The sequence below is a fragment of the Bombina bombina genome, chromosome 1, assembly GCF_027579735.1.
Source record: "Bombina bombina isolate aBomBom1 chromosome 1, aBomBom1.pri, whole genome shotgun sequence".
Lineage (NCBI taxonomy): Eukaryota > Metazoa > Chordata > Amphibia > Anura > Bombinatoridae > Bombina > Bombina bombina.
The window spans coordinates 1,501,551,169-1,501,563,323 of NC_069499.1; the positions used below are offsets into that span (position 1 = coordinate 1,501,551,169).

At 39.3% G+C, this 12,155-nt stretch overlaps 1 protein-coding gene across 3 annotated transcripts in view; it reads left to right on the plus strand.

The window, feature by feature from the left end:
* PRKCA (protein kinase C alpha) overlaps positions 1 to 12,155 on the plus strand; it is an 897,250-nt gene that overhangs the window by 632,872 nt on the left and 252,223 nt on the right. For all 3 annotated transcript variants that reach the window (XM_053707823.1, XM_053707833.1, XM_053707842.1), the window contains exon 4: positions 5,634 to 5,745. In XM_053707823.1, the coding sequence (XP_053563798.1) occupies positions 5,634 to 5,745 (112 nt within the window). The remainder of the gene's footprint in view (positions 1 to 5,633; positions 5,746 to 12,155) is intronic.

Below are 12,155 nucleotides of genomic sequence, written 5' to 3' on the forward strand. Positions count from 1 at the left end.
TCTTATTGAAGCGAGGGTTCTCAGATTCTGTTATCGATACTCTTGTTCAGGCCAGAAAGCCTGTAACTAGAAAAATTTACCACAAAATTTGGAAAAAATATATCTGTTGGTGTGAATCTAAAGGATTCCCTTGGGACAAGGTTAAGATTCCTAAGATTCTATCCTTCCTTCAAGAAGGATTGGAAAAAGGATTATCTGCAAGTTCCCTGAAGGGACAGATTTCTGCCTTGTCTGTGTTACTTCACAAAAAGCTGGCAGCTGTGCCAGATGTTCAAGCCTTTGTTCAGGCTCTGGTTAGAATTAAGCCTGTTTACAAACCTTTGACTCCTCCTTGGAGTCTCAATTTAGTTCTTTCAGTTCTTCAGGGGGTTCCGTTTGAACCCTTACATTCCGTTGATATTAAGTTATTATCTTGGAAAGTTTTGTTTTTAGTTGCAATCTCTTCTGCTAGAAGAGTTTCAGAATTATCTGCTCTGCAGTGTTCTCCTCCTTATCTGGTGTTCCATGCAGATAAGGTGGTTTTACGTACTAAACCTGGTTTTCTTCCAAAAGTTGTTTCTAACAAAAACATTAACCAGGAGATTATCGTACCTTCTCTGTGTCCGAAACCAGTTTCAAAGAAGGAACGTTTGTTGCACAATTTGGATGTTGTTCGCGCTCTAAAATTCTATTTAGATGCTACAAAGGATTTTAGACAAACATCTTCCTTGTTTGTTGTTTATTCTGGTAAAAGGAGAGGTCAAAAAGCAACTTCTACCTCTCTCTCTTTTTGGATTAAAAGCATCATCAGATTGGCTTACGAGACTGCCGGACGGCAGCCTCCCGAAAGAATCACAGCTCATTCCACTAGGGCTGTGGCTTCCACATGGGCCTTCAAGAACGAGGCTTCTGTTGATCAGATATGTAGGGCAGCGACTTGGTCTTCACTGCACACTTTTACCAAATTTTACAAGTTTGATACTTTTGCTTCTTCTGAGGCTATTTTTGGGAGAAAGGTTTTGCAAGCCGTGGTGCCTTCCATTTAGGTGACCTGATTTGCTCCCTCCCTTCATCCGTGTCCTAAAGCTTTGGTATTGGTTCCCACAAGTAAGGATGACGCCGTGGACCGGACACACCTATGTTGGAGAAAACAGAATTTATGTTTACCTGATAAATTACTTTCTCCAACGGTGTGTCCGGTCCACGGCCCGCCCTGGTTTTTTTTTTAATCAGGTCTGATAATTTATTTTCTTTAACTACAGTCACCACGGTATCATATGGTTTCTCCTATGCAAATATTCCTCCTTAACGTCGGTCGAATGACTGGGGTAGGCGGAGCCTAGGAGGGATCATGTGACCAGCTTTGCTGGGCTCTTTGCCATTTCCTGTTGGGGAGGAGAATATCCCACAAGTAAGGATGACGCCGTGGACCGGACACACCGTTGGAGAAAGTAATTTATCAGGTAAACATAAATTCTGTTTTTAAGCATATAGTGGGTTCATTTACAGGGTGGTGAAGAAGCTCGTATATAAGTGGAGTGATTATGCAAATTAGTTTATGCACAATATAAAAGGCTTTTGAACATGATAGGTGTGTGTTCTTATTCCCAATAAAAATTTTACGTTAACCTGTTGAGAGACTCGCTCTCTTGGTGGCTTTTTCCAGATCATCTAACCCAAGGCACGTGCTTCTTGAGACTGTCCTGGGAGATTGTAACTACGGACGCAAGCCTTTCCGGCTGGGGAGCCATTTGGGGTGCCAAGAAGGCACAAGGTCTGTGGATTTAGGAGGAGTCCTCTCTTCCGATCAGTATTTTGGAACTCCAGGCAATCTTCAATGCCTTGAAGACTTGGCCCCTTCTGGGTTCGTCCCAGTTTATCAGATTCCAATCAGACAATATAACCTCGGTTGCCTACATCAACCATCGGGGGAACGAGAAGTTCCTTGGCAATGAGGGAAGTATCTCAGATACTAGAGTGGGTGGAGACTCACAGATGTATACTGTCAGCGATTCACATTCCGGGTGTGGACAACTGGGAAGCGGACTTCCTCAGCAGGCAATCCTTTCACCCAAGGGAATGGTCTCTCCACCCAAAGTGTTTGCAGAGATATGCAGCGAGTGGGGATGCCGGAGATGGATCTCATGGCATCCCGCCTCAATAACAAACTACCCAGGTACGGATCGAGGCCCAGGGATCCTCAGGCGGAATTGATAGATGCCCTGTCAGTACCATGGAGGTTCAGACTCGTATATCTTTTTCCTCTATTACAGCTTCTCCCTCGTGTAGTGGCTCGCATCAAGCAGGAGCGAGCATCAGTGATTCTGATTGCTCCATTGTGGCCGCAAAGGACGTGGATCTGGTGGGGATGTCCTCATCTCCTCAGTAGAGGTTACTTTGTCGCAGAGATCTTTTGATACAGGGTCCCTTAGTTCATCAAAATCTAGACTCTCTGTGGCTGACTGCGTGGAGATTGAACGCTTAGTCTTAGCCAAAAGAGGGTTTTCTGAGAGTGCTATCGACACTCTGGTTCAAGCTCGTAAGCCAGTTACTCGTCGTATCTACCATAAGGTGCGGAGGACTTGTTTGTACTGGTGTTCAGAGTGTGGGTTTTCCTGGCATAAGGTTTAGGTTGGCCTGGAGAAAGATCTATCTGCTAGTTCCCTGAAGGGACAGATATCGGCCCTGTCAGTGTGACTGCACAAGAGATTGACTGAGCTTCCGTATGTGCAGTCCTTTGTTAAGGCTCTGAGTAGGATCAGACCTGTTTTTAGATCTGGGGCTCCGCCTTGGAGCCTAAATTTTGTTCTTAGTGTTTTGCAGCAGGCTCTGTTTGAGCCTATGTATACTGTTAACATTAAATTGTTATCTTGGAAGGTCCTTTTTTTTTGCTGGCTATTGCCTCTGCGTGCCGAGTTTCTTAGATTTCTGCTTTACAATGTGACTCCCCTTATCATGTTTTCCATGCTGATAAGGTGGTTTTACGTAATCAAGGGTTCCTCCTGGTGTCGGACCATAACATTAATCAAGAAATTGTTGTTCCTTCCTTGTGTCCTAATCCTTCTTCAGCGAAGGAACACTTGCTTCACAATCTGGATGTGGTTCGTGCCTTGAAGTTCTATCTTTAGGCTACTAATGAATTCAGACAATCTTCTTCTGTTTGTCGTCTATACGGGGAAGCGTAATGGGCAGAAGGCTACTATGACTTCCCTATCTTTCTGGTTGAGGAGTGTCATCTGCTTAGCTTATGAGACAGCGGGACGACAGCTTCCAGAGAGGATAATGGCTCATTCCACTAGAGCAGTGGCTTCCTACTTACACACTTTTCCTACATTTTACAAGTTTGATGTGTTTGCTTTGGCTGAAGCAGCTTTCGGGAGAAAGTTTTGCAGGCTGTGGTGTCCTCAGAATAGGGTCCGCCTCTTTTTTTGTTCCCTCCTGTTATTCTTTCAGTGTCCTCTGGAGCTTGGGTATAGTTTTCCCAACAGTAAGGAATTAAGTCATGGACTCTCCCTGCCTTATGCAAGGAAAACATAATTTATGCTTACCAGATAAATTCCTTTCCTTCCTGGCAGGGAGAGTCCATGACCCCACCCGCAATTTATTTTTTGAATGGCGGCTCACTTTTTTATATTAATTCTTCTGGCACCTTTTATACCCTGATGTTTATTCTACTTTTCCTTGTTCCCTCGGCAGAATGACTGGGGGATAGGGAAAGTGAGTGGGATATTTAAGCCTTTGGCTGGGGTGTCTTTGCCTCCTCCTTGTGGCCAGGTGTTGTATTTCCCAACAGTAAGGAATTAAGTCGTGGACTCTCCCTGCCAGGAAGGAAAAGAATTTATCTGGTAAGCATACATTTGGTTTTTAAGACACTTTTAAATTCACTTCTATTTTTAAATGTTCTCTTGGTATCCCTTGTTGAAAAAGAATATGCACATATCCTAGACCAGTGGGTGCTAGCTGCTGATTGGTGCCTGCACACATTTTTCTTGTGGTTGGCTAACTAGATGTGTTCAGCTAGCTGCCAGTAGAGCAATGCTATTCATTAAGCAAAAGATAACAAGAGAATGAAGCAAATTTGATAATAGAAGTAAATTTGAAAGTTGTGTTTTATCCAAATCATGAAGTAAAAAAGTTTGGGATTCCTGTCCCTTTAATATAGGGCAAATGTTACTATTTTCATGGAGGTCCTCGCTTCACACAGGACACTTGTAGAAAAATCTATAGAAATGTTTAATGTTCCTTTAAGAAGTTGTGCTAATGTCACAGGTGGTACAGTTAAAGGGCTATGAAACCATACAATTTCTTTTGTAATTCAGACAAAGGATACCATTTAAACCTCCCCTCCCCCAATTTACGTCTATCAAATTTCCTTTATTCCCATGATATTCTTTGTTGAAGAGAGATACCTAGGTAGGTGTGTGGATCACTACATGGCAGGACATATTGCTGCCATCTAGTGCTTTTGCAAATAGTTAACATACTTGCAAAACTGCTGCCATAAAGTGCTTTAGACACGTGCACACTCCTGAGATTACCTCCCTGCTTTTCAACAAAAGATACCAAAAGAACAAAAGATCCAATAATAGAAGAAGATTAGAATTTTTTTTTTAAATGACATGCTCTATCTGAATCATGAAAGCAAAATGTTGGGTTTCATGTCCCTTTAAAATGCAGTTATCTATATTTTTGCCCTGTTTCTTTTAAGTCACAGCTGTAATGTTAAATTATAACTTTTTGATACATGGCACTTAGGGTTGTTAGTTGTTGCCTATAATAATACAGGACATTCCCGATGACTGGGCATAATGGTTAGGTGGAGCCACACAATGTCCCCATAAAAGCTTTACCTTAGCCCCTACAATATATATATTTTTTACAGCTAAGCAGTCATTTTACCCCTTGGCTGCCATCGACAGGAACTCAATTATTTTTTCCTGTTTAGCTGTCAGTACCACATGAACAAAGAAGTGAATTTACCTCCTTGACTGCACCATATTAGTAATTCACTGAGGCATATGAGGCCTTTTTCATTTAGTTAACACACAGGGACTTAAAGGGACACTGAACCCAATTTGTTTCTTTCATGATTCAGATAGAGCAGGCAATTTTAATCAACTTTCTAATTTACTCCTATTATCAAGTTTTCTTTGTTCTCTTGCTATCTTTATTTTAAAAGCAGGAATGTAAATTATAGCAGCCAGCCCATTTTAGGTTTAGCACCATGGATAGCGCTTGCTTATTGGAGGCTTACATTTACCCACCAATAAGCAAGCATAACCCAGGTTTTCAACCAAAAATGGCCCGGCTCCTATGCATCACATTCCTGATTTTTAAATAAAGATAGCAAGAGAACGAAGAAAAATTAATAATAGGAGTTGATTAAAATTTCATGCTCTATCTGAATCATGAAAGAAAAAATTTGTCCCTTTAATTAAAGTGTCTAACATTTTTTGTGAAGATTTTATTGGACAATAGGACACATAGCTGCCATAATGACACTTGTATATATTTGATACGTCTATAAAACATTTCTTTGATATCATTTGTTAAAGTATTCAAAATGTGACACCATTATTTTATGTGGGTTATTATGTTAGATATTTTCTGTATAAATACTTACTAAAAAAAAAAACATTTGTTTATTTTTCCAGGACCCAAGAAGTAAACACAAATTTAAAATCCACACCTATGGAAGTCCAACGTTTTGTGACCACTGCGGTTCGTTACTGTACGGGCTGATCCATCAGGGCATGAAGTGTGAAAGTGAGTATAGGCAACGTTGCCGTAAACCTACAGTTGTCTTCTGCTGAATGTTATCTTTAATGCAGGTGATGATAACTTCTACAGATTCAACTGGTTGTAATGTTTTCTAACATTATAAGCCAGATAGGAGAAATTTTATGTTTATGTGACGGCTTCATCAGGCAAATATTTCAGACACAAAAGTAAAGATAAAGAAACTATTTGTAAATAATTGAATACACAACAGCAGATCATGTATCATTGAGAACACAAGGGAAGACAGTTTTACAGTACACTGTCCCTTTAAAGGGACAGTCTAGGCCAAAATAAACTTTCATGATTTAGATAGAGCATGTAATTTTAAACAATTTTCCAATTTACTTTTATCACCAATTTTGCTTTGTTCTCTTGGTATTCTTAGTTGAAAGCTTAACCTAGGAGGTTCATATGCTAATTTCTTAGACCTTGAAGCCCACCTCTTTCAGATTGCATTTTAACAGTGTTTCACCACTAGAGGGTGTTAGTTCACATATTTCATATAGATAACACTGTGCTCGTGCACGTGAAGTAATCTGGGAGCAGGCACTGATTGGTTAGACTGCAAGTCTGTCAAAAGAACTGAAAAAAGGGGCAGTTTGCAGAGGCTTAGATACAAGATAATCACAGGGGTTAAAAGTATATTATTATAAATGTGTTAGTTATGCAAAACTGGGAAATGGGTAATAAAGGGATTATCTATCTTTTAAAACAATGAAAATTCTGGTGTAGACTGTCCCTTTAAGTACATGCCAATGCCCCCCCTGATTTGCTGACTCTAATGATGTATTTAACACTTTTGCAGGGGTGTTAAACACATAGGTGTATGCAAACAATTGTGCAATATAAGAGTATTTTATTATTGCAGCTTCTATGTAATTTAACGGTTTCCTTAAATGTTCGTCATGCTCTCCTGTTACCCTTACAAAACCTTTCAAAAATAATGATATTGGTATGGAAAAATGCTAAAAATAGCTTCATATCCCTAGAGCTTTTCACTAAAGGAGGAAAGTCCTGTCTAGTAAAGGTTACCCAGCATTCCTTAACATCTGTGAGACATTACTGCTGTGTTTTTATATGGTGGTAGCTGAGGAATAAATTAGAGCAGCTATTTACTTTTGCTTGCTCTTCACGGCTTTCTTAGCAGCATGCAAGGTACTGTCCAAAGTTCACAACGGACTTGATCAGTGATTCATTAAAGGGACATGTTACTCAGGTTTTTTCCCTCTATGCTTTATATGAAAGAGCAGCCGTTAAAGATATTAAACAGTTTCGGCTAGATTACGAGTTTTGCGTTATGAGGGGTGCTGTGCTAACGAGCAGTTTTTTCTCACCGCTCACTTACCTGCAGTGCTGGTATTACTTATGTTTACAAACCCTGCGTTAAAAGACAAAAGTTAGCGTAGAGCAAAATTTAGCTCCAAATCTCACTCCAATACCAGCGCTGCTTAAGTGAGCAGTGAGCTGGTGTAACGTGCTTTTGCACGATTTCCCCATATGAATCAACTGGGAGAGCCGGCTGAAAAAAAGTCTAACACCTGCAAAAAAGCAGCCTATGGGGAAATAAAATGTATGTTTACACCTAACACCCTAACATGAACCCTGAGTCTAAACACCCCTAATCTTACACTTATTAACCCCTAATCTGCCGCCCCTGACATCGTCGACACCTGCATTATATTTATTAACCCCTAATCTGCCGCTCCGGACACCGCCGCCACCTACATTATACTTATGAACCCCTAATCTGCTGCCCTTAACATCGCCGACACCGACATTATATTTATTAACCCCTAATCTGCTGCCCCAATACTATAATAAACATATTAACCCCTAAACCGCCACACTCCCGCCTCACAAACATTAGTTTAATATTATTAACCTCTAATCTGCTGTCCCTAACATCGCCGCCACCTACCTACATTTATTAACCCCTAATCTGCCGCCCCAACGTCGCTGCCACTATATTAAAGTTATTAACCCCTAAACCTAAGTTTAACCCTAACACCCCCTAACTTAAATATAATTAAAAGAAATCTAAATAAATATTCCTATCATTAACTAAATTATTCCTATTTAAAACTAAATACTTACCTATAAAATAAACCCTAAGCTAGCTACAATATAACTAATAGTTACATTGTAGCTAGCTTAGGATTTATTTTTATTTTACAGGCAGGTTTGTATTTATTTTAACTAGGTAGAATAGTTATTAAATAGTTATTAACTATTTAATAACTACCTAGCTAAAATAAATACAGAAGTACCTGTAAAATAAAACCTAACACTACACTATAATTAAATACATTAACTAAATTAAATACAATTAAATCCATTAAATTAAATTAGCTAAAGTACAAAAAAAAACACAAACACTAAATTACAGAAAATAAAAAACAAATACAGATATTTAAACTAATTACACCTAATCTAATAGCCCTATCAAAATAAAAAAATGCCCCCCAAAATAAAAAAAAAAAACCCTATGCTAAACTAAACTACCAATAGCCCTTAAAAGGGCCTTTTGCGGGGCATTGCCCCAAAGTAATCAGCTCTTTTACCTGAAAAAAAAACGTGCTCGTGCACGATTTCCCCATAGGAAACAATGGGGCTGAGCCGGCTGAAAAAAACCCTAACACCTTCAAAAAAGCAGCGTCCAGTTTCTAACGCAGCCCTATTGATTCCTATGGGGAAAGGAATTTTATGTCTACGCCTAACACCCTAACATGAACCCGAGTCTAAACACCCCTAATCTTACACTTATTAACCCCTAATCTGCCGTCCCCGACATCGCCGCCACCTACATTATAATTATTAACCCCTACTCTGCCGCTCTGGACACCGCCGCCACCTACATTATACCTTTGAACCCCTAATCTGCTGCCCCCAACATCGCCAAACCCTACATTATATTTATTAACCCCTAATATGCCCCCCCAACGTCGCCGCCACCTACCTACACTTATTAACCCATAATCTGCCGCCAACGTCGCCGCCACTATAATAAAGTTATTAACCCCTAAATCTAAGTCTAACCCTAACACCCCCTAACTTAAATATAATTTAAATACATCTAAATAAAATTACTATCATTAACTAAATTATTCCTATTTAAAACTAAATACTTACCTGTAAAATAAACCCTAAGATAGCTACAATATAACTAAATAGTTACATTGTAGCTAGCTTAGGGTTTATTTTTATTTTACAGGCAACTTTGTATTTATTTTAACTAGGTACAATAGTTATTAAATAGTTATTAACTATTTAATAGCTACCCAGTTAAAATAAGTACAAATTTACCTGTAAAATAAATCCTAACCTAAATTACAGTTACACCTAACACTACACTATCATTAAATTAATTACCTAAACTACAATTAACTACAATTAAATTAAATAAACTGAAGTACGAAAAAAACCAAACACTAAATTACAGAAAATAAAAAATAATTACAAGAATTTAAAACTAATTAACCTTACTCTAATCCCCTTAATAAAATAAAAAAGCCCCCCAAAATAAAAAAATCCCTACACTTAAGAATTCCTTTTGCGGGGCATTGCCCCAAAGTAATCAGCTCTTTTACCTGTAAAAATAATACAGTACCCCCCCCAACATTAAAACCCACCACCCACACACCCAACCCTACTCTAAAACCCACCCAATCCCCCCCTTAAAAAAACCTAACACTAACCCCTTGAAGATCACCCTACCTTGAGACGTCTTCACCCAGCTGGGCACAAGTGGACCTCCAGAGGGGCAGAAGTCTTCATCCAGACGGCATCTTCTATCTTCATCCACCCGGAGCGGAGCGGGTCCATCTTCAATCCAGCCGACGCGGAGTATCCTCTTCAAACAAAGTCCAAGCAGAGAATGAAGGTTCCTTTAAATGACGTCATCCAAGATGGCGTCCCTTGAATTCTGATTGGCTGATAGGATTCCATAAGCCAATCGGAATTAAGGTAGGAAAAATCCTATTGGCTGATCCAATCAGCCAATAGGATTGAAGTTCAATCCTATTGGCTGATCCAATCAGCCAATAGGATTGAAGTTCAATCCTATTAGCTGATCCAATCAAACAATATAATGCGACCTCAATCCTATTGGCATCAGCCAATAGGATTTTTCCTACCTTAATTCCGATTGCCTGATAGAATCCTATCAGCCAATCGGAATTCAAGGGACGCCATCTTGGATAATGTCATTTAAAGGAACCTTCATTCTTCGCTTGGACTTCTTTTGAAGAGGATGCTCCGCGTCGGCTGGATTGAAGATGGACCCGCTCCGCTCCGGGTGGATGAAGATAGAAGATGCCGTCTGGATGAAGACTTCTGCCGCTTGGAGGTCCACTTGTGCCCGGCTGAGTGAAGACGTCTCAAGGTAGGGTGATCTTCAAGGGGGTAGTGTTTTTAAGGGGGGATTGGGTGGGTTATTTGCTAACGCCGGTATTACGAGTCTTGGAAGAAGTGAGCGGTAGACCCTCTCCTGTCAAGACAGTAGTTAAGAGTTTTATGGGCTAACGCCGTAACATAAAACTCTTAACTAAAGTGCTAAAAAGTACACTAACACCTATAAACTACCTATTAACCCCTAAACCGAGCCCCCCACATCGCAAACACTTAAATAAAGTTTTTAACCCCTAATCTGCCGACCGGACATCGCCGTCACTGTAATAAATATATTAACCCCCTAAACCGCTGCACTCCCGCCTCGCAAACATTAGTTAAATTTTATTAACCCCTAATCTGCCGTCCCTAACGTCGCCGACACCTATCTACATTTATTAACCCCTAATCTGCTGCCCCCAATGTCGCCGCTACTATATTGAATTTATTAACCCCTAAACCTAAGTCTAACCCCCCCTAACTTAAATATAATTTAATTTAATTAATCCTATTTAAAACTAAACACTTACCTATAAAATAAACCCTAAGCTAGCTACAATATAACTAATAGTTACATTTGTATCTAGTTTAGAATTTATTTTTATTTTACAGGTAAATTTGTATTTATTTTAACTAGGTAGCTATTAAATAGTTAATAACTATTTAATAACTATTGTACCCCCTGGGTTCCAAATGGTCATAGATGTATGTAGCCCATGGTACCGCATAATGTAGATCTACATCCATAATGATGGAAGCCCAAACAGTCTTGGTTGTCAAGAGATATCCAAGACTACTTGTTAGGGGGCTTCCAGCATCTTCCTTCATATGATAACGGCGCATGATCAGTGCTCTGTTACCATACGAAGGCAGATTTCCTTATCGTTGCAGACAGTGACACGGTCTGTAACAATCTCCATTGGTGCCGGTGAGAGGGAAGCCGAGAGGAGATTGAATGGTTTAAAGTATATTTTTTTTTATCTAAAATGTACCCTTACCCAGCCTCTAAACAAATGTATTTTTACTAGTTCTAGTTTACTAGATTTTCTCTTAATGCCTGGAAAGTTCCTCAGAGGACTAAGTTGTTTACATACATTGGGGGGGATTGGATGGCAAAGACGTTCCAGTCACAAATTTTCCAGGTCTGCTTGTCAGAGGTTTGCTATTAATATCCAGTGCCATTTAAAAGTGGTTCACTGAAATTTACTGCTTAAATTTAGAAGAGAAGAAACCTGCTGAGTTTGCATTTGATATCCGTTGAGAAATGCTGCAACACCATTTATAATAGATAGTGATGCGTTAACTGACATTCCTACAAATGAATAATTAATAACCAATTCATGCAAGCTTTATTGACAATTGTAATATTAACAAAATTACCTCCTTGTAAACTTATGTTCTTTCTATTTTCTATCTACCAACAATTTGTTTTTTAAATTATATTTATAAGGTTTCTGTTCTTATGTGTAATAAAAACGTAAGTCACTTAAAAACCGAAGTAAATTGAAAAGTACATGCTTTGTGTAAATCAAGAAAGTTTTTCATTTTGACACAATTCAAAATTAAAACAAAATATAAAATTTGTGGATGTTATTGTAGATATAGGGGCCGATTTATTGTAGTGTGTGCGGACCTGATCTGCTGTAGTGCTGTCAGCATTTATCATTGCACAAGCATTTATCATTGCACAAGCATTTCTCGTGAAATGTTTGTGCAATGCCGCCCCCTGCACATTCGAACCGCTGCAGACCTGAAGTGGAGGGGGTCGGAAGCACCATCCGCTGCCTCATAAATCGACCCCACAGTATTTCTTTTTTCTTAAAGTTTAACAAAGGATTGTTCACGTGTAATAATGATCATTTGTTACTACTTGAATTAGTTCAAGGTTCATTTAATTTACTTTTATTATCAAATTTACATCATTCTCTTGGTATCCTGTGGAGAAAAGCATATCTAGGTAGGCTCAGGACAAGCAATGCACTGCTGGGATCTAGATGCTGATTTATGGC